This window comes from Gymnodraco acuticeps, unplaced genomic scaffold (assembly GCF_902827175.1).
Source record: "Gymnodraco acuticeps unplaced genomic scaffold, fGymAcu1.1, whole genome shotgun sequence".
NCBI classification, from domain to species: domain Eukaryota; kingdom Metazoa; phylum Chordata; class Actinopteri; order Perciformes; family Bathydraconidae; genus Gymnodraco; species Gymnodraco acuticeps.
The window spans coordinates 1,090,818-1,109,207 of record NW_022990206.1 but is presented as its reverse complement, the minus strand read 5'-3'; the positions used below and the strand labels follow the sequence as shown (position 1 = coordinate 1,109,207).

General features: G+C 41.1%; 2 protein-coding genes across 4 annotated transcripts in view; one reads left to right on the top strand and one right to left on the bottom strand.

The window, feature by feature from the left end:
- Window positions 1-11,167, bottom strand: part of srgap2 (SLIT-ROBO Rho GTPase activating protein 2) — a 64,622-nt gene extending 53,455 nt beyond the window's left edge. For all 3 annotated transcript variants that reach the window (XM_034218273.1, XM_034218274.1, XM_034218277.1), the window contains exon 1: window positions 10,618-11,167. In XM_034218273.1, the coding sequence (XP_034074164.1) occupies window positions 10,618-10,684 (67 nt within the window). In that variant the 5' untranslated portion in view covers window positions 10,685-11,167. The remainder of the gene's footprint in view (window positions 1-10,617) is intronic.
- A 176-nt stretch (window positions 11,168-11,343) lies between these two features.
- fam72a (family with sequence similarity 72 member A) lies at window positions 11,344-16,104 on the top strand. Its single transcript, XM_034218278.1, has 4 exons — window positions 11,344-12,544; window positions 12,777-12,854; window positions 13,497-13,621; window positions 13,717-16,104. The coding sequence occupies exons 1-4, from the start codon at window positions 12,393-12,395 to the stop codon at window positions 13,809-13,811; spliced, it is 450 nt and encodes a 149-aa protein (XP_034074169.1). The 5' UTR covers window positions 11,344-12,392; the 3' UTR covers window positions 13,812-16,104.
- Window positions 16,105-18,390: the final 2,286 nt, after the last annotated feature.

The window sequence follows — 18,390 nt, the reverse complement described above, 5'->3', positions numbered from 1 at the left end:
AGGCTAAGGCGGTAATCTGAGAGGGGTATCCCACAGCGCAGGCCAGCACATGGTCTTTACTCTACTATGGGCCCGGCACACAGGGAGAGGTACACTGACAGGAAAATCTTAAAATCACGGGCCTGAATAAAAACACTACAGGGCCCAGAAAGTGGTATCACAATGTACAGATTCATGCTCCTTAGATAAAGACATTAAATGAAGCATTGCTACAGGTGTTGATAAAAAATATCCAATGAATCCAATATATCTTTTTGCAGCCTTGGAAATGCACATTGTACCGTTATTAAGTTAATTCCAACAGTAGGCTAAATACCCAGTTTTAAACCGAGATGCAGTATGCTGTAGCACAGTGCATGTGTGAAAATATTGAGTGTTGTTTGTGGTCTACTTATTTATTAGTTATTCCAGAAATGTCTCAGCACACATTACTGCAATGTGTTTCCAGTGAAGAGGGAATGCCGCTGGGGTTTTCATTAGATGCTTGGTAAGTCTTGCTCAATTAAAATACTTTGACTATGACTATTTTTAGCACTGAATGTTTTTTTTTCTGGTAATCTTTTAACACCATCCAACTCTGGTTTTGGCTCTACTAGTTAATAATTTACATCACTGCAGCTTGTTAGCCTTTAAAAACATTTTGACACATTACAATCTGTTGCTTTCTGCTCTGGATTCAAATATTGGATCTCCTTCCAACCTACCTGCTTAAAACACCACCACTGGCTCTGCATCAACCTGAGGACTTCACTGGTATTCCCTAAGAGCCATCATGTCACATAATTGACACCCAAGTTCAGTTGAAGAGTGGATCAAATGTATCATGCAGAACAAAAATCTGTTGTTTTTTTGGACATGACAGGTTGAGAGACTTCCGACGGTACACAATATTCCACAGCCTCGGGACATGCTTAAACATGCATGAGTGAAGAGCACATAACAGCATGTTTCCCACACACTGTTGCCCCCTGGCCACGCTCAGCGAGAGGCAGAACAAGAGAAAGAGTCTGCTAACAGGCGCCTGAAAACCAGAGAGATAAATATCAGGCCTGAGGTATGGGCTGCTGCCTCTAAATAGCTCAAGCACTATGTCTGCTGCAGGTAAATCACATTTTCACACCAGGCATGGCACCAGCACTGAAATGTCAACACACACACACACACACACACACACACACACACACACACACACACACACACACACACACACACACACACACACACACACACACACACACACACACACACACACACACACACACACACACACACACACACACACACACACACACACACACACACACACACACACACACACACACACACACACACACACACACACACACACAATAATTGATATCACGATTATTAAATACGATTATCCATGTACTTTGAAAACATCCACACAAATTGAACAGTATGTTTTTAACAGTTGGTTACCCTGAACTTTAAGTATAATTCAACTGAAAAACCAATACAAAAAATTATTTAAAAGAAATTCATTAGAAAACATAATCGTTTTATTTCGATCGTAAAGCCAAAATCATAATTGCGATTAAAATACGATTAATTGAGCAGCCCTAACACACACACATACACGCAATTACACTCATACAACCACACCCTGCAGCATGTACTGATATGTGGAGATGATGCACGTCTGATCAGGCGTTTAATCATATTTGACCACATTCTTATGAAATTGCTGTCAATGGTTCACTTCTAGTTTGCATTGCTCACAGTATCTCAAATCTGCAAATGTGGTTCCTTGCACATAACTATTATACATATTTTCAATAGTACCCCATAAAGATATCTTTCCGTTTCAGTTCTGTCCACAAACTCCCACACTGTTCTCATTTCTCCTTCTTGCTCTGTTTGGCAAAAGTAAAACTATATCAACATCAGTTTACAAACTCTCACAAGTCTCATTTAGCCAGTGGTATGCTCTCTACTTCCCAAACACATGCATTTCAGCAATCCCTCGTCCATCAATGAGACCGTTTGTGAGGGAATGTTTTAAATATCAAGGTTCAAGCAAACACGTATTTGCTTTAATATAGTTTTGCTTTTGTTACACGCAGCCCCCATTTTCTTCAAATCACAAATTAATAAATAACAATTGAAAGTAACACTGGTTGAGTCATTCATATACAAATTTGAACTTGTGAACAGTACCGTACACATGTTCAACTTAGGCCGGGTGGATTGTCATTGTTGGAGACGTTCTAAAAACCTGTTCAGGTCGACCACAGATGCAGGTTTACCTCATGCCGCTGTGTGACCTGCATGAGTCTACACAGATGCAGCACTGTTTCCTTGTTTGCACACAGCAGGGGCCGCCTATCACGAGTTGTCCCACTTGGATGGGGTAAAAAAAGGAAGAGGAAGTCTGATCTCATCTACTTCCTGCATGCTGCAACATAATTAGCCAACAGTGCCCTCAATGCAACCTCAAGCTAGGGTCAACATATTAGCAGAGCTACACCTACACAGCCACCACGCTGTTTAACTGATGTGTGTGGGGTTGTGTGTGGATGTAGTGCATCTGGCATGAGTGTGAAGGGGGGGGGGGCTGACACTCCCTGTTTTCAAGATCAGAGAGCAGATGATGCTCCAACAGGCATGTGTGTGTTGACAGTGGGAAAGAAGACTACAGTATTCCAACATTGAGAGCAGGTTTAAAGGAAAGGTAGGACTCAGCACTTTAAACAAGCCTGTGAATGTGCGGAAACAAACATTGGGTGAGAAAATGGGAGAGAACACAGCTTTGACACCGGGAACTAAAAAATAACTGGTGCATCCACATAGCAACCAGGGGGGAAGAACACCGTGTCCTCACCCGCATTCAGGCAGAAGAAAGGAGTACAGAGAGTGAGAGGCTGGGTGTGTGTGTGTGTGTGTGTGTGTGTGTGTGTGTGTGTGTGTGTGTGTGTGTGTGTGTGTGTGTGTGTGTGAGTGATGCAGATTCAGCCGAGAAGAAGTGATGAATGGCTTCATTAAAACGGCATTAGCAGAGGTGTGAACCCGAGTGCCGAGTTCCAACAGACACGCACAAACAAACACACACACGTAAACATGTCACAAAATACTGAAATCCTCTCTTCGATAGTGAATCCCACCCTCTCTCTGCACTTCATAGTCACAGTGTTTGATGTTGATGCAAGTCTGAGATGCAACCTAAGGCTTTCATAAATATCAAGCTTAAAGCATCAATGGCAAGCAGAATTATTTTAGAGAAACAACAAAAACTATTTAGAATTTCCTTTAATCAAACTGCGCTACCCTTCATCTCACAGAGACCCCCAAGCCTGAGGGAGATGAGGAAACAGCACAGACACCATGAGAAGAAGAAACAAAGTGATGAAAAGGAAGGAATAAAGGAGGCGGAGAGAGCAAGTAAAGGACAGGAATGCAAAAGCAAGAAACAAAAAAAATCCTGAAAGACCATGGTTCAAATTCCAAGTGTTTGTGTGTGTGCGTGTAACCTGATTAGCCAGACCCTACAGGGGAGACAAATCTACATTATTCTCTCTCATTTTCCCTCTGCTCCTCACAAACCCAGAAAAAATGGGGGCAATTCAGTAACCCTAGCAACCAACTCTGCCTACGTGCTGAGAGAAGCTGCTGATGGAGGGGGGAAGGAGAAAGAGAGACGGGTGTGAGGAGTAAAAAAAAAGGCTAGTACAAGTGCATACTGTACTCACACACATATTGAACAGTCTAGTAGCAGTTCCCTCCTCTATTACACCTCAGACATTCTCTTTTATTCAGGCCTTCTCTTGCATATTTCCCTCCTCCTCTTCCTTTCTCCCCCCCCCTTCCTCCCTTTCCCCTCCTTGGTCAGGCTCCTGGCTTTTTCTTCTGTGGCCACGTATGAGGACTGTTCAAACCAAACACAACCTGTTTCCTCTGGCGTCCCCCGGGAGCATTATCCAACCTTTCTACTGTTGTGCTTTCTCTCCTTCTCTCTGCCTCCTATTTATTTGCAGCTGGATGTCTGTTCTCCTATCGATTGTTTTACAGAGGATATGAGTGGGCTTTGTCTCTGCCCTGCTCCGCTTTAAATATAGATCCCTCTGTTCTTTAACATGTTCTCACCAACACACACACACATCCTCTGGTTGTGAGTCAGTGTCCGGTATGAGACACAATATGTGTGTGTGTGTGTCACATATGCTGGAATCATAAAGTGATGATTATTGCTTTAAGTTGCCACGGGAGGCGTGTCGAAGGTGTGTGTGTCTCATTTCATCACAACTGACAAACATCATGAGAGGAAAGGAGGGAGACAGAAAAAGAGAGGGGGGAGAAATAAGGAGTGAGAAAAACAGAGAGTTTGAGCTGAAGACCGGCAGCTCTTTCCACAATGGTGTGATTGTTCATTGGATGTAGGCTGACAGAAAGAAAAAGATTGAAAAGAGGGAGAGAGGGACTTTTGGGATTGACAGACAGAGTGTGTGAGTTAGGGGGAAGGCCAGAGCACGGATCTGCTTTTTACATTTTTACACGCTCTCACCGGTTGCTCTGCTGTTGCCGTGTGTGTGTCACATAAAGAATACATTTGAATGAGGCACCCTAACAGGGGTCAAGGCCCCTATATCAACTATGGCTTCAGGTCACACACACATTCACACATAGGCTTGGGGAATGTGGACATACTTTGCTGCTGAAATAATTATGAAATGAATTGGCAAAATGTTGGATGAACAATTTGTTAAATTACGAATATTATTTTCCGACACTTTTATTTCCACATTTTGAAGACATTAAAATACTCAATTGAACAATCATAAGATATATTAGTCCGATCTGTTTCTTGTTTAACGTAATGCCTCTGAAATAAATTGTTAGAAAATGTATAATATCACGTAATAAAAAAATCAACAGTACATTGTTATCTGTATTGCCCATCCCTAAACTGAAACAGAGAAACAATCACACATTCATGGCTCAACTACCTTAGGTCACAGAAACTAACTTTGTGGAATGCTACAGTTGACTTTATGCAAAAAGTGTGTGTGCGTGTTTGTGTGTGCTTGCATGTGTGCGTGCGCGCGTGTGTTTTCTACATCATGCAGCAAGCAACACCTGAAAAGAAGGAGGGGATATTTTTAAACCAACCCCAACATGCCTCGGTTCTGAAGGCCGGAAGGAAAGGTGGTGTTAGGATTAGCTAATCAGGACAGACTAAGCATCTGTTGCCCAATCAGAGCATCTGGAACATCTGACACCAATGAACAGCAGCTGAACTCTGACCTTACCCAATTCACCGGCTGTCTATTTTTGTAATCGTCCTGCATCCCTCTCAATTAAATTCTTTATCTCTCGTCACTGACACTGACGAGTTGTTTGACACGCTGGGTGTTATTGTACACCTGTACAGGTTCATCTGCTATTATGGTGATATCACACATTCCTCTCTTATCTCAGCTATCACCTGCAGCAGGGATGGGTTTGACATCTTAATCCAATGACACACTTGCTGAGTTGTACGCATCTCTGTTTATGTGTATGTGTACACTAAGGGAGGCCGACTCAACACTCAAGTGTTGGTAAATGTAACTCTGTGTTTTCTTGCAGGTGCCGCAGCGGGCTTGTAGGACATTTTCACATCGAATACTAAAAAATGAGGAAGGAGATAGGTAGAAGGGAACAGAAAATCAATGAGTGTTTTCAGCCACGTCGTGTCTGGTGCTGGCGCAGCACAAGGTGTTCCTATCGTCCACACACACACACACTAAATTGATGGTGGGACACCCAGTGGAGTACATTTTTCTATTGACTTATATTGAATAAAGGATTTACACTACAAATCCGAACACACCAGCATTGAGTGTGTGTGTGTGTGTGTGTGTGTGTGTGTGTGTGTGTGTGTGTGTGTGTGTGTGTGTGTGTGTGTGTGTGTGTGTGTGTGTGTGTGTGTGTGTGTGTGTGTGTGTGTGTGTGTGTGTGTGTGTGTGTGATGTGAAAGGCAGTGGATTTCATTTGCCCAGCCACAAAGCCATGGGCCCTAACAGGAAGCTCCACACACACTCCCAGCACAAGCTGTTTGTGTTGGAGCTTTAATCCTGAACCTCACACAAACATCATTCCTGCATGATGTATTTTAAGCTTATTTACATTTTTAATTCAACTCAAAAAAATGTACAATCACACAGATCCAAGACCCCTCCCCTTCTCCTTTTCATTTCCCCCCACACACAGTCCTGTGATTGACTTGTGGTTGGTAAGTGCACCACTGGACTCACTCAATGCAGCCCTAATTGACAATGGGTTGTTAAGAAGAACACACACAGAGCTCTAAAACAACCACTAATTGATTAGCCTATTAGCTTAAAGATGTCTACTCACATCCTTCTACCCTCATGTGACGTTTGCTGATGTGAACAACTGCAGCAAAGTGGTCAGTGCTACAATGACAACTGTACTTCCCTCTGCTTGTCATTCATCTATTCCTTTGCTGCCTCTTACTGTTTCATAGTTAATAAATGGTAAACTGTAATGTATGTCAGATGACCCCACTGCAGTATCCCTGTTCCTCATAAATCAACCACCATGTACAAACAAACAGAAATATTCACACAATCCTGCCTGCTGACAAACATCTTGCTGCGTCACCTTTCCTATTGTGTGCTATGAGAGCAGCAATTTATTCTAAATCATATGTTTCTCTGGCTGACTTGTAAACAGGCAGCTTAGTAACCTACATGTAGGCAGACACACTATTTCAGTTAATGGACACATGCGCTCGTCCCTCTTTAAGTAAAATAGGTCATCTCAGCAGAGTTTGAATAATAGAAAGTGTTGAAAATGATATAAGCCTACATCTGTTTGGAGATACAGCCTGTTTGTGTGCAAGTAATGAGAACAAAAACCAATACATGTTATTTACCACATCATCAGATCAGTTGGCCACACATACCTCTCTGTCTGTATCTCTCCAAAAAACATAATAAAAACGTTTTATCAGTGGCAACAATGGAAGTTATTTGCAAAGTCAGCCACTTTTTAACATTCCCAGATGTGTGAAGCTGTGACAGATGCTGAAGCACCGAGCCAAAATGTACTTGAAAAATGAAACATCTGTCAAATGTTTTTAAAGACTCGGCTGCACTTCCTAATTTCCCTCTAAAATGTTTCCCATTGCCTGATTTAAAGCCTCCCATTTAAATATCATGGCACGCTTGCTGACGGCCGGGTAAACAAGGGATAGTGATAGCTGGAAGATGTGCGCTGACTGGACCCTGTAATAGACACAGACCTCAAAGTCTTTCACAAAGCAAAGTAGCTTTCTGGTTTCAATTCTGAATAAGTGCTCTGTGAACGAGCGGTAGGTGATAAGCTCTTTCTTTAACTCCATTTCAGCGCTGTGTTTAACTGTTCTCATCTGTGTTAGAACATTCATAACCCCCTTTAAATGTGTCTTACCCATATTCTCTATATCCCTTTTTTTTCCAATGCGGGATCCTTTTTCTCTCTCTTTCTGCATCACAGTCACTCTGTCTCTCTCTCACACACACACACACACACACACACACACTCACACACACACACACACACCCTCTCTCACTCACACCCTCTTCCTGAGAAGTAGGAACATTCCTTGCATCAGCCAGAATCCCATATTAGAGAATCAGCACTCTGCCTGTGTGAGAAAAACAGGCTGAGAAAAATATGGTGGTGTTCAAGTATTTATGTGCATGTGCGTGTGTGTGTGTGTGTGTGTGTGTACAATATTCTCCAGAGCACATGTCAACAGGTGAGATGATAGTGTCAATGACATCTCCCTACTTAAAGTACCTGCCTACCGGAATGTTTGAGTGTGTGTAGAATGAATGGCATGTTGCTTATGTAGGTACATACCAAAAAATGAATGCAGTTAGATGGTATGTGAGTAAGCGCTGCACCAATAAATGTTCAATCAAACTGGAGCTGCATCCTCCAAACAAAATGCTCAATTATGGTATGCCAGGGAAAGGGGAAGGTCATGAAAAGAACCAGGAAGATCAATGCATTCATCAAGATTCAGTGGATATACATCATGCATCTCTCTCTTGCTGCAGAGGAGTAAAATGTAAGCCAAGGGAGGATTTACATGAATTTCCCCCATGATGCTACAGTGTGAAAAAGCCTATTAATGTCGCCTGGACAGAGCCATAAGGTTTGATTTCCAATAAGCTGCACTGAAATTGTTGTTGAATAATCACACGGTTAATAAAGTTCAGGAAAGCTGTATTATCAAAGGAATAATACACATAAAGTAAAACATCAAATAGCCTGATAGCTCCTCCTTTACTTCTTCTAGAGACTCCGTTTTTACACTTTTGACAACTGACCTTTCGCAGATCTGGGAAACAAGTTGTTTGCAAATATTGGAAGACAGACATGTGACGTGTGGGTGCTTTACTGCTTGATATACCCTTCATTAGAGCATATCTAACAGCAGTTTGCAGGGTAATGACAGACTGTCTGTGGCTGGGAATGTCACAGCAGACACACATCACCTGGAGACGCCTCTACAGATGGAAAAGCACACAACAATAATGAGGATGCACAGGTTTATCCTTTCATCTGTTCATTCCAGATAGGGGGAGACGAGTATGTGGACAAACACATGGTGGACAGAGGTAGCTCAACGCAGCTGTTCAGCAGGGAGCAGTGAAGTAACTGACAGCGGGAATCGATGCAGAGGGTCGATGGACAAACATTAAGTCCACAAGCTGACAAACACAGCAGACAGCCCTCACAATGCAGCACGGACGGAAGGCCTTTACACGGGCTGCCAAGCATAAACAGATCTCTACCGGGACAACAGCGCTAATGCCACTGCGCTGACAGCTAAAGGTGTCTGCAGTAAGGCAGGTAAAACAACAGGTAGTGGCTAACAAGAGGTGGTAAACACAGAGCCAAGTTACCCTGGATTAGTATGTTATTTAGTTTAACTGACATGTTTACTTTTAAGACCAAATTAAATACTTTGAGTAGCCTATACCCCCTTTTGATTAGAGGAGTTATTGCCTTCATGTCTGACTCAAAGCTTCCTTATCAAAAATATGTTTGCATACATGTGGGTGTGTGGATGTGCTTTATAGACAAGTGACAAAATGAAAAGATAAACTTGGATGGAGTGGTGAAATAGAACAAATCAAGATGTCACAATAGGATTTTTGGATTTGATAGGTATGGCATTGACACAGATTATATGATGCATCCTTTGACCCATAATTACTTTTGGAAGAATTCCATTTACCCCTGAATTTACAGAAGTGTGTTGACGTTTTAGTGGCTACAGACTTTACTAACATAATTAACGTTTGTTTGTCTTTAAATGTGTCACTCATCTGTTTATAAGCACCAGGAATTCCAGTTTCCCAACCTAGCAATTTGAGATAACACACTCCACTAGCGCTTTGTTTGCTTCTTTATCCTGCAAAGTTGAAGGTGGCAGCAGCTCTACAGAAGCAAAGGAGGGCTGTGAGGTAGGATGTTGAAATCAAGGCTTTAAAAAGGAGAAGCGGTTGTGATTAGGAAGGCCGTTGTAGCTGGTGATCTTGCACTGCAGCAACAGTGGAAACATGCTGTCCATGAGGAGAGTGATATCCTGTCTTCCACATCCCTCTCCCTCCCCTTCCTGCCACCTCTGTGCTTTCCCCCTCCACTAACCTGAACGTATAGATCCGATAAACCATCCCAGTATTTGACTGACACTACCTAGCTAAATACATTGTACCTGCCTGACGACAGAAACACACACACACACACACAAAACACACACACACACACACACACACACACACACACACACACACAGATCAACCAGTAAACAGTTAACATCTGAACGCCCCTTTCTAACCACCACAATTTGCTCTCCCACCCCTGCTGCTCTCATGTCCTTGGTCGTGGGCAGGGGCGACACCAATGAACTGTAATCAATGGACAAGCCTCGGCACAAATGGATCACGTAATCTGTGTTTAAAAACCATGCACACACACACACACACACACACACACACACACACACACACACACACACACACACACACACACACACACACACCAACACACAGAGATTTGCAGCATGAACGCTCGGCGGTGCACACCAGCAGCAGAGACACGCAGGAGACAGAGGGGAGAGAAAACGCCCTGCCTTGTTCCATGTCGAAACCCCAGCCCTTTGGGTACTGTGCACAACACACACATACCACCTTCACATACGCTTTTCTTTAGAGACCACATAGAGACCACATCTGGACAACAACACTGATTTCTGAGCGGGATTTTTTTTCGTGTCTTTGTTGGCCATCTGTGTGAGGCGAGCGATCACACGCTTGAAGACACGCTGATCATGATGTTCTAGTTATGATCGGAATTGTTGATGTATTATTCATCTTCCACGTCCACATATTGACATTAGTATCCTTAAATGGTTGGTAAAATACAAAGCAAGCGTACCCCTGATTTACGACTGATATGAGAGGTTGAGGGTAGAGAAAAACCATGCAATCATCCAAGTCAAGGAAAACACATAATTCAGAAGGAAAACACATATTTAGCAGCATATTTCTTAAGCGTGGGATACAAATGATCACGTGGGAAGCTTTAAAAAAGTGTTACCTTTAACTTGAGTGTCATATTCGGCCACTATCTCCTTTTCCTTTCGGAATTTCGCCGGAGACGTCATGGCTGAGTTTGGAGATCAAACCGCTTGCCCCCTCGTAGCGAAGTCAATTTAGTCTCAATCAGTCCAACAAAAAAAATAGCCTTTAACGGTGGGAATGCCACTCTCGGGTAGGCTTCGAAGAGAAAAAGGAAGCACAGATGAGAGATTGCAGCTCCTCAGTGGACCCGCGGATCTGTATTGTCTCCCTGCTGCCTCTGTTCACTCCGGCGCATTGTGAGTTTGGCGCTGCTGCTGCTCTGTGTTCCCATCCGCCGCCGCGCCTCGCCGCCTCCTCAAAAAAAACGGTTGTGGTGCAAACAACTTCAAGTGAAAGGAGATTCATCCCCTTCTTAAGAAACAAACAGTGGTAGTATGTCAGTCAGAGCTTCAAAAAGTTTATTTTATATATTTGCCATTATGTGTCTCGTGGCTGTCCGTCCGTCCGCCTGTCTAAACTAAACTGCTCTCCTCTCCCCCCTCCTGAAGTGAGAGAGAGGAAGAACCGAGGGGAGATGGAGGGGCTGGCTGCTCAGTGCGCAGGACAGGCAGGGATGCACACATGGACATTATTCATTCGGCTACATAAAATAAATGTGTTGCAGGCAGTGCCCTAAGTGCATGTAACAAGTCCCATTGGGATGTGTTTTGTTTGACAATGTGATTCGATATATAAATAGCACTAATTGCAAGTTGGGGGTATTGTGGGCAATTCCTGGGTGTGTAAAGTGAGCAAAAAAAGTCTAATAGCCACTTTATATATGGTTTCAGTAACATTATGGTCGCTGAGGAGAACGTGTGTCTTGCATGTGTCATTCTGCAGAATTTAAATCCGTATTACGTAAATAAGATAGTAATGTATAGCTAATATTAGTCTTAAGGAAGAAATTCCCTAACCTTTGCGGATATCTATGTCAACTGATAATATAATTTGACATAACGGGAATGCATTAACCTTGTCTCGTGTTTCGACAGCAACCATTTCTCATATAAAACAGTGTTATTTAAATAGTCTATTTTAAAGACAACCCTCCTCCTGAAAGTAAGTATCAACTTTTTGAAAATCTACGACACAGCCCCGTCCCAGTTTATAGGACATCAGTACTTCCCACACCATGATTGGCGTAACTAATTTGAATGACATGCAAGCATACTAATCGGCTTTCAGCATTTTTGAAGGTGGGCGTTTCACCCCTATTTTATAACCAATGATATTCAGACTTTCTAATGAGGGTGGCCAATGACATCGGTTACTAGAAGTTCAGCCAATCAGAGTCAGATGTAGGGTATTTTAAAGATAGTTTCCGGAAGTGCACTTAAATACCAGGAAGTTGTAAACAAAGCTGACAGCTATTTGGTTAGCTGCTTCTACATCTAAATGGATGCTGAGCCAGTCGTTTAAAACAGCCTGGTTATTCGCCGATATCGTGCATTTAACAATAATACAGCAAACCCTTTTGTTTTAAAGATATAAAGTTTCGCGTGTATATGTATTTTCTCGCGTTGCTAAACAACCTGACTTTAGCTGCCTTCCGTTTTCTCGTTAGGAAAAGGCTAACGTTTGCACAAGGACGTCAGTGCTAGGTTAAAGCCTGCGAAGTTAACGTCAAATTGAGTATTAATATCCCGACGAATAGTGAGTAACAGCACTCCCCGGTTCTTGTTTTTTCTGCTGCATTTGCTTTCTGGGGGACAGAAAGAGCGAGAATTCGTCCATTTTGGCAAGACAACAATGTCTACATCCAACGCTAATTTCAAAAACAAGTGTGTGTCCCAGGTGAACTGCATATTCTGTGAAAGTCTGCTCTGCACAAGAGGCATGAAAGCTGTGCTTCTTGCAGACACTGAGGTTGAGCTTTTTTCGACTGATATTCCTCCCAATAGGTAAGTGCTAGTCTAGCTAGCATAGCTGCTGGCCTTTGTTTATGTCTGTTGTGTTGTTACTTGAAACGACCTGTAATAAACTGATGTCTAACTGATCATTTGGTGTTAATGGGTACAAAGCATTGACACCCAAACTATGATTTACTGTGTTTGTTGCATGAACATGTTAATTTAGTGTGTGTTTTAACCTTTTATGGCTGTTTGTTTCTCATTACACGCACCCTCCCCCCAGAACTGTTGATTTTGTGGCCAGCTGCTACTCTACTGAAAGCTGCAAATGCAAACTGAGAGACATCGCATGTCTCAAGTGGTATGTAAAGCTTTTCAATAGCCTACAGTGTTTGCTTTAAGAAGACCATCTGTTGATGTGAAATGTTGATAAGAAGCACAGCAAACAAGGTCTTCCCATGTAGCAGTTTTGTATGACACACATGTACTGTAGAACTGCAACTACTCAACAGTCTTAAATTCAGAGTTATTAAATTACAAGGATGTAAAACTGAAAATGCAGAAATGTTTTCATAGTTGATGACTTAAACCAGAGAATATTTAGTGTTCCTACTTGACTCTAAATTAAATAGTTGCCCATTTTGTGTAGATGATATAACAACTGTTTTCTTATTGAGCAGATGTATTTCTAATATAAGTTTAAATAAGGGAAATGTAATCTGTAATCGCTTCATTGTATGCAACAATAAGAGTTAACATTTCGGATTTATACACCTGTAGTTAATGTGACATTTGGCATTCTAAAGTACAGTTTAGTGCTACAGTGAGGTGTTTTTCGCTCTTTTGTATTCTAAAGCCTTTGTTGTTGTTATACACAGGGCAAAAACAAACATATCTTAGATAATAGACACCCGCTAGTGGAGTAAGCATTTTTCAGAAATGCCCACAGTAAATTGCTGACACTTGTTCTTCTTTATTCTCTCTCCCTCCCTCCCTCTGCCAGTGGTAATGTTGTGGGATATCATGTTGTTGCTCCCTGTAAACCCTGCCTGCTCTCCTGTAACAACGGCCATTTCTGGATGTTCAACAGTGACGCTGTATCTACTCTCAACAGACTGGATGCGACAGGTTAATATAAGCTCTACTTGAAAACAAACTGGAATTCTTCTTCCCTGTTTAGTGTGTTTTTAATTAGCCTTCTTCACCTTCCAATGTGTCTGCAGGTCTAAATCTGCTCCTGTGGGGAGATCTTCCTGAACTGGATGACAGTGAGAACGAAGAATCAGAAAGCCCATCAGAGGAGGAGTGTATTAGGTAGAGAGGGAAATGGACAATGTGAGGGACATGGTACGCCAACATTTGAGGTGGAGCTAAGAGTGTACAAACCATACTTGAGACATTTCATGTTTCAAAGGGTTATTTAATACTTCATGAAATCGGGCAGAGAAGGGCTGTTGCACTGCTCTGAATTCATGAAATGCTCAAACCAAGGTGCACATCTAGCCACACCTCAATCAGTGATGTCACAGCAGGTGTTTTACCTGATGGAAAACACCTGCTGTGACATCACTGATAGGGATGTGGGCAGAAACACAACTTGCTCCAAAGTTGGAAACAATAGAGAAAAGTACAGCTGAAGATTATGGCCCAGTGTAATTTAGTGTTGAATTTCACTTTACCATTCCTTTCCCCATCACTTTACACTGTTAAAAGCACACCAGCACACAATGTCACACATGCTCTCCTTTCCTTTTTTCTGCAGATCTGCATGGGCTGCTATAAAACATGTGGCTGAAGTAGAATGAAAATGACAGACAACTAGACTTCTTAATCTAGTGCATTCTACTTTTCATCAGTCTCCCCTGAGCTCGTAGGTTTTGATCAAACTCATTAGAAGTTGGGGTTGTTCTCTGATAGGGCAGTGGAACCTTTTAGCAAATGCTGTGCTTTTTGCTTTCAGTCCAATTTTCTGATGAGAAGAACACATTCCTTCCGCCTACTTTCAGTTTAATGGCAGTTATAATCTGTACATTGAATATACTCCCATAAGAGTTATGTCTTAAGGCTTGTATTCTCTCTGTGTGGCTGGGTGCTGTCTGAAAGCTGGGGTGCTTTTGGAATCCTGGATATTGGAGAAATAGCACAATGATTGAATGATATAAACAGTATATATATTTGATTTAGGTTACCTCACGATCTGACATTCTATCAGTGACATTTTGATACGCTAATACAGTGTTTGTAACCCAATGGACAGCAGCAGTATGAGTCTGACTGTAGCAGTATCTGATACTAACGTATGCATAGGGTGTGCTTCCACATAGACCTGGAGCAGCTGCATTTTAAACCTGAGTTTTCTGGTAAGAGCTGAAATAAGAAAATATAAAAACTCCTAGATAAATGATGTAGGAAAGCTGGAATGAGAGCTGACGAAGATGCAGGATGTGGATCATAAGCAAAATGAAAACATGAGTTCTGAATGGATGTTGGTGTCCATGCTCTGTTTTTTTTAACATTACTATTCAGTGTCATGTAGCAGAATAGTTGTAGCACCAGAGAAAATCCCCAAAGAATCATGGAACATATCATATTGAACCGACAGACTGCATCCCCTTTATAAAAAGAAAAAAATTGAATGTTATTTTTGGCCAGCTTATTGAATTGCATTTCAACATTTTAAGTAATCTGTCGTGAGGTTAACCCTACATATTGTATTGGCCTTACTGATGCTGTGATGCTGTCACTGAACCTTTGTTACTCTGTGGAGGTTGATGCTGTAAGTGAGTCAGTCGTCTCTAGCTCGGTCTGTTGTGAAAGACACAAGCTTCAACATCTCATAGTCACAAGGGACTTTACTCAAATCAGTCCTTTTTTGGCAGTGCCATCCTTCTGCTCTTGTTATTGTTTCACTGCTGTGCCCTGCTGATACTATGATGCTGTCTTAAAGTAACAGTCCTTCTGTGAGTGAATAGGATTTGCCTGCATTGCGGGCAAACATATAATTATACTTCTTACCTGAAGGAAAAGGATATAGGTATTTTTTAACTATAATTGGCCTGTGTTTATCTATGCGATAGCCTTTAGCTGCGGAAAAATACAAAGAAATATTGTCCAGATTTTCACTTTAAACATAACTTACCGTCTGATACACTTGCACACCAAATACTGTTTATGTGGTAAACTGATAGGAAACCGTTAATCAGCTCCTTATTTATTAAATCCACAAACCAAAAATCTATAACCACATACTTCCTTTTTCGTTTACAAGCTTTGTTTACAAATGCATTGGTTTGTAATGTGCTACAGTACTTATGTTTTGGTTCAGGTATTTCATTTGTGATGTCGTACTTTGTTTTGTATGTTTTTAAAGGCTGGGTGTGTACAGTTGTACTTCAAGAAGGTATCTTGAGGTACTTGCGAGCTTCCTCTGGCTAGGACAATTGTCATGATAAACATTATTTAAATTGCTGTTTCTGACGTGAAAAACTTTTATTAACATGCCCTGCTGAAAAATTTATATTTTGGAATTGCACTGAAACTGCATTGGTAGTTTAAAAATGATTTGTTGTTTTGTATGCTTGTTAAATTAATAAACTTTTTTTTTCAAAATATCTGAAATATGTTGTCTCTTTGCTGTGCTCAACAGAAAAATGATACCCATACACTTGCATACATTAACTAATGTTTTAGTTTTTACTTTACACTGCTATACGGATCCTATAGATTTGTTTTATTGTCCCCAGGGGGAAATTCATTTTTACATCACTACATGAACACAATATATAAACAACAACAATAACACAGACAACAACAGATAACGACACACATGGCAGTTAAACTCAGCGAGATCTGTCTTTTTCCAAAGTGAGACTTTTTACATTTCGATGTATGCCGTTATCCAGTTATATGACTTGGAGAAAACGATGAACATGATGTGAAGTGCTTGGTTTTTCTGGCTGTAGTGAACGTAATGTTTTACATTTCAACTGTATGTAGGAGTCGCAAACGGTGTATGTAAAACATGCATTTTAGAAATTAACATATTTATCTTCTTGAATATATTCTAATTTGGAATTTGCAACACTTTGGCGATATTTGAAAAATACGAATCACACAAGTTGGAAACAATCCTACGGAGCCACTAATATTTGTTTAGTCTAACTGTGCAGAAATGCCTGGTTTAGACATACTGAATACACATGCAAAGGAGCATTCCAATTTAGATTTAGAATTTGAATATCAACGTTATGAATGAAGCTTTGAACCTTTAAACTATTTGGTACAGCCCTGCTTACATTGACACATGACCCTCTGTTCTTGTGTACTTGTTTACAGTTTTCCCACCAAGAAGGCATATTGACTTTAGATGTATCCTTCTATACAGGTTACAATTTGAGGAGATAATCAGCCAGGAAAGACTAAACAGAGGTTCTGCGTAGAAAACGTAACTTGGATACGTATCAGAAATCAAGAAAACTATAGGTCTACTTATCAGTAATTCGAGATTTTAAAAGAATTATGAACCACATGTGCACCAAGAAAGCAAGTCCTTTAAAAAAAATTGTTTTTGCATAACTCCTTCGCAAGAATTCTCTGCTGCTGTTAGGACATGCAGGGCAATTTAGGTAGTGAATGCAAAAAGCATGAAACAATGTATTTCTATCTTAAAGTCACTTTGCTTCAACATGGGTTACTCCTATAAGAATATTTGTTATACTGAATGCACAATGTGTTGAATGTGTGCATAACACTCAGACAAATAACAATGAAGTATTTAATGTAATATGCTTCCTCTCTGCCCCAGTGAGAGCTTCGTTTGTCATGTAGAGATGTGTCTTACTGAACAACATGCTAATACAAGTCCAACAGATTACATCCTGTCACACCAACACCCAAGTACAGGAAACAACAACAAAAGGCCGCCCGATATTCTAGATGGTTATTGTCAACAAAATATGACAGGATGAATAATCTGCTCTTTTCAAAGTACACTACACATGCACACAACTTGGATCAGCTCGGACAGTGTGGAAAGGTTAGTATAGTCTGGAAGACAAATTGTTCTGAAGGTAAACACGCCACAAATAATAGTTCAGAACCACTGTGTTTTGGACTTGATGGAATTGCCAATTTATTGACATCCAAAGAGTTTACAACTGTTTTTTATTTGAATTTGTATGTAGAGTTTCAAACCCCCATTCTGTATGAATTATATTTTTGTGTAATTGATTAATTATTCCCCCTGTTATGCTTCTAATACGTATTTAAATGAAACCGCCAAAAAGGGGAACTTCCTCCTTTGCTTGCAACCTGGGACAATGAGACCCTTTGGAGGGACGTTGATATTACTGGTTTATCACAGGGATGTAATCCACTTTGCATTTTATTTGTAATTGTTCTGTTTTCAAGCCTAATCTCCTGATTGCTTTCTCTGATAGAAACAACGACTTAATGTTATTTGTTTAACAGATGGGTTTTGAGCTGAGCAGGAAACCAGGCAGACAGGTATGAAGCTAATGTGGCAGCTGTTTGAGTGAGCTGTGTGAAAAGTGGACAGGTGTTTTAAACACAGCAGCTAAGCTTGGCAGGTGTGCAACTGTTTTACAAAAACAACTGCCAGGTGAGTATAGAAGCAGAGTGAGATAGGAGGTCCTCTACTTGGGAACAGCTACAATGAAGCAGGACTCTATTTATCATTATTGTTTTTAAATGACTTAATGCTTGAAATGGGCCTTTTTCCTGGCAGATTTCTGACATGTGGGGAAGCGCAAATTACATTAATGACGACCTTGTGCCATTAAAATGCAGCGTGAAATTCAATGAATGTCATTGATTACTCCTTTTCCTGCTATGGCATGACCCTGGTCAAAAAAGCCCTTACCACATTAAAGACAAGT